Genomic DNA, 3664 nt, shown 5'->3' with positions numbered 1-3664 from the left:
CTTTCCCTTGTGTGCCCTTTCTGCCAGCTCTACAACAGAGAGTGCTGTGCCCACCAGCAGCCTGGGCAGATGGGATGCTACAACTCTATGCAGGCTGTCTTTTGCAGGGAGGGGAGGGTTTTCCTGCTCCCTCCCTTGCTTCATGTCTGCAGTGGCTGGTAAAGCCCCCCTGCTGCCCCTAGGGCTCCATGGGTTGTGCCACCCCCCTGGCAGGGCAACTCTAGCCCCTGGCTCCCTGCCCTGGGTGGGTGCAGCCCCTCCACAGAGGGGCAGGGCAAGGCAGGCCCAGGCTTCATTCTGCCTCCCCACACTTTGCAGAGCCACAGGCTAGCACTCCCACAACTATCCCCACTCCTGCACCCACTGATTAATCATTTAACTTGTTATAATTACAACAGGTGAAACAAATGTGATTGATACTTACATCCTTACTGCTGACAGGCGTGAGAAAAATCCCCAAAACCATGCATTACCAGAAGCAATGCATTAATTGGACCCAGCTCCTCAGCATCTGTATAGATCTGGCACTTTAGTGGGGCTTTTTGGCAATTTTATCTAATAGCTGATTCAATCAGCAATGAGATAAAAGCGCCCCATCTATACAGACGTTGGGCAAGCAGGGTCAAATTGACATGATGCCTTTTCTGGGCATGCACTGGGCTTGGCACAGGAGCCCACAGTTTCAAATGAGCCATTTTGTTGGGGGGGTTTCCCTCATGTCTGTCAGAAGCCCAGTCTGAGTCTAACCCTCAAATATTTTTTTCTGACCTGCACCTGAACTGCAAAATGTGAACTAGTTTACATTCCTACCTGAACCTGAACCAGTTATAGCTCACCCATGGACACCTGCGGGTACTGGGCTCTGCAGCAGGCCTTGCTGCTGGGCTGCACAAACAGAAAACACACAGCTAATTTCCAGCTCATTTATTGGACTCAGCATTGCACAAGGTGCCCCGCTGGCAGGCAGAGAGCTAGGCACGCAGGCCCTTCACCCCATTCAGGCCCCCTTCCCCAAGGCGTTTATGAAGGGGGCCGTCACCCAGTAAAAGGCTGCTGTCAGCCCTGGCAGGGGGCACACTGCATGCTGAGATGAGAGCTAGGGAGGGCTGGCGCTAGCCCCTCTAGCAGGGGCAGCTGGACCCCACCTGCTCCCTTCCTGCCCTGCCAAGCCCCCTACTTGGCAAGCTTGAGGAGGCGCTGGATGTCAGGCTCCACGTGGCTGGTCTGGAACTTGGGGCTGTAGCGCTTGAACGGCTCGCCCTCGGGCCCCACCAGGAACTTCTCAAAGTTCCAGGTCACGTCTGCGCGTTGCACGGGGCTCCACACCAGGAACCGTGGGTCTGTCATGAGGGCGGCGGGGTTATCGACGGGGGCAGGTAGGTGAGCCTTCAAGTAAGCGAAGACTGGGTGGGTGTCCTGCCCATTCACCTGGCATTTCTGAAGGAGGGTGAAGTTGGGCTCAAAGCCTCCACCTGGGCGCACATACTTCAGGCTGTTCAGGATCTCCTCATTGGTGCAGTTCTCCTGCAGAGGACAGGACAGGACAAGGACACCTTGAGCAGGGTGCCCAGCCCAACCCTGCCCTGCCCTGCCCTGCTGACACATCCAAGCCCCCCATCCCCCAACAACATGCTCTCTGCCCCTGGCTTAACCAGTTCTGCCAGCTGGGCCTCTACCACAAGCGCTCAGACAGCTTGGGGCCCCAGAGAGGGGAGGACTGACTGGGACTGCCCCATGGTGGTACTCCTGCATGCAGCACCGCCAGAAGAGGGCTTGCTTCATGCTCTGAGCCCCCAACCTTGCACCAGGCCCTGCTCAAGACCAGGACCCTTCACTATGCTGGGTGCCCCTGACCCCAAGATAATGTCAGGGTCAGTCATCAGGCATTGCATGGATTGGCAAAAATCAGTGCCACCCCTGATCCCTCTCAAGACCCATTAGGCTGGATCCTAACAAGATTGGGTCGCCCCATTTTAAGGCGGCAGTGCAGTGATTGGGGGGGGGGGGGAGCTGGGTGGAGAGTGCCATTGTGCTACCTAGACAAGGAGTGAGAGCCAGGCAGTTAGAGGCAAGAGAGAGGAAACTGATGCACAGAGAAGGGGATATGGCCACCAGCCAGGAAGAAAACCCAGGCATCCCAACTCCCAGCCCAGTGCTCTGGTCACTAGGCTACTCAGTAGCTTCCAGAAAACATGCCCTCCCCCACTTCCTTCCCCCAAAACAGCATCATTTAGAGCCAGGGGAAGATGTTATCCCAGGCAATAGCTCTGAAGGCCTGTCCTGGGAGGAACCTGTCTCCCTCCCCATAGAGGACGGAGCAGCTCTAGCGACCCCTTATGGCTAGTGCTCAGTGCTGCAGAGAGGGCTGCTCTTGGCAGGCACTCGCATGGCTAAGACATACAGGGCAAAGTGATGTGCAGAGATGCCCCTCCAGGTCCTGCTGCCTGGGAAGAACACTGGTGGCTGGCACACCAGCCCATACTTTGAGCAGCAGCACTGGCCCATGAGAGTGCAGCTGTGACCAATGCCACTCAGGAGGATCTCAGCCTCCTGGGATGAGCAAAGTCAGCAGGTGAGACCTGTTCTTTGCAAAGGGGTGTGGAAAGGGGAACATCACTGTGGTGAAGGGGCAGCTGGCCCCTGCGAGAGGGATATTGCAGATGGAAACAGCTCCAGAATTGATGTCAGAGTTGGGACCAATGTCACTGCATGGATCTGAAAGAGCCATTCACCTCCCTCCCCCTAGTGCCCGCCCTGGGCCCACATGCCCCTAAAGGGGCTGGTGCTGTACATAGACATCATTTCTAGATGCTGGCTGTGGAAAGCACCCAGCCAGTACTTCACAACAGGGATGATTCTGCCACAGACATTAGATGGCTTGGATGGGTCAGTTAATGTCCCTCTGATGGAAAAGGGGAAGGAACAGCGCAGGGACCACTTACCTGGTAGCCAAACTGGTTGCAAGGAAAGCCCAGCACAACCAGCCGCCGGGGGTACCTGGCCTGCAGCTGGTTGAGCTGGGTGTAATCCCGCACCGTCGTGCCTCAGAGTGAAGCCACATTCTCGATCAGGACCACCCGGCCGCGGAAGTTGTTGAAATCCACTTTCTCCCCTTGCAGGGTGATAGCACTGAGGTCGTAAAAGGACTTGGCTATGGGCGTCATGGCTGCTGCTGTGGAGTGAGCCCAGCAGAGAGGCAGGAACCAGCTTAAGGCTGTCTCTTGCAAGCCACGTGACCAACTGTTCCAAAGGTTTCTCTCTCTCTCTTTCGCTCTTTCCCTGGCGTGACTTTACGGAAATCAGAGACCTCACCTGTGAGTGATCTGGCTGCTTTCAGATGCAGAACAGAAGTAGCAGGTCAGGCCAGTACAGGTCTCATTGCAAGGCTGATGGCTCCAGAAGGGTATTCAGACCAACATGATATGCCTGGTAGCTTTCAATTATTCATGCAAGTCACATTCTTCTAGGACACTGCAACTGCCAGGCTCCTAGCAGCATTAAGAGCCCCCAGGATCAGGGCCACCTTGTGCCAGGCACTATGCAGCTAAGGAGTGAGAGATGGTCTAAGTGCCCTGGCTGGCTCAGTTTCCTTTCCTGCCCATAGTTTAGTTCAACTGCCAGTTCTTTGGTACAGAGCCTGGTTCTTGCCATGTGGGGTTCAGCA

At 55.8% G+C, this 3664-nt stretch overlaps 1 protein-coding gene across 1 annotated transcript; it reads right to left on the bottom strand.

The window, feature by feature from the left end:
- Nucleotides 1–909: 909 nt before the first annotated feature.
- GPX2 (glutathione peroxidase 2) lies at nucleotides 910–3220 on the bottom strand. The gene is made up of 2 exons (XM_006035816.3): nucleotides 2943–3220; nucleotides 910–1524 (listed from the first exon to the last, which is right to left on the bottom strand). The coding sequence occupies exons 1-2, from the start codon at nucleotides 3162–3164 to the stop codon at nucleotides 1174–1176; spliced, it is 573 nt and encodes a 190-aa protein (XP_006035878.2). The 5' UTR covers nucleotides 3165–3220; the 3' UTR covers nucleotides 910–1173.
- Nucleotides 3221–3664: the final 444 nt, after the last annotated feature.

Source organism: Alligator sinensis, unplaced genomic scaffold, assembly GCF_000455745.1.
Source record: "Alligator sinensis unplaced genomic scaffold, ASM45574v1 scaffold155_1, whole genome shotgun sequence".
Classification (NCBI taxonomy): Eukaryota; Metazoa; Chordata; order Crocodylia; family Alligatoridae; genus Alligator; species Alligator sinensis.
Note: the sequence above shows the minus strand (reverse complement) of the source record. Positions and strands in the feature narration are given on the sequence as shown.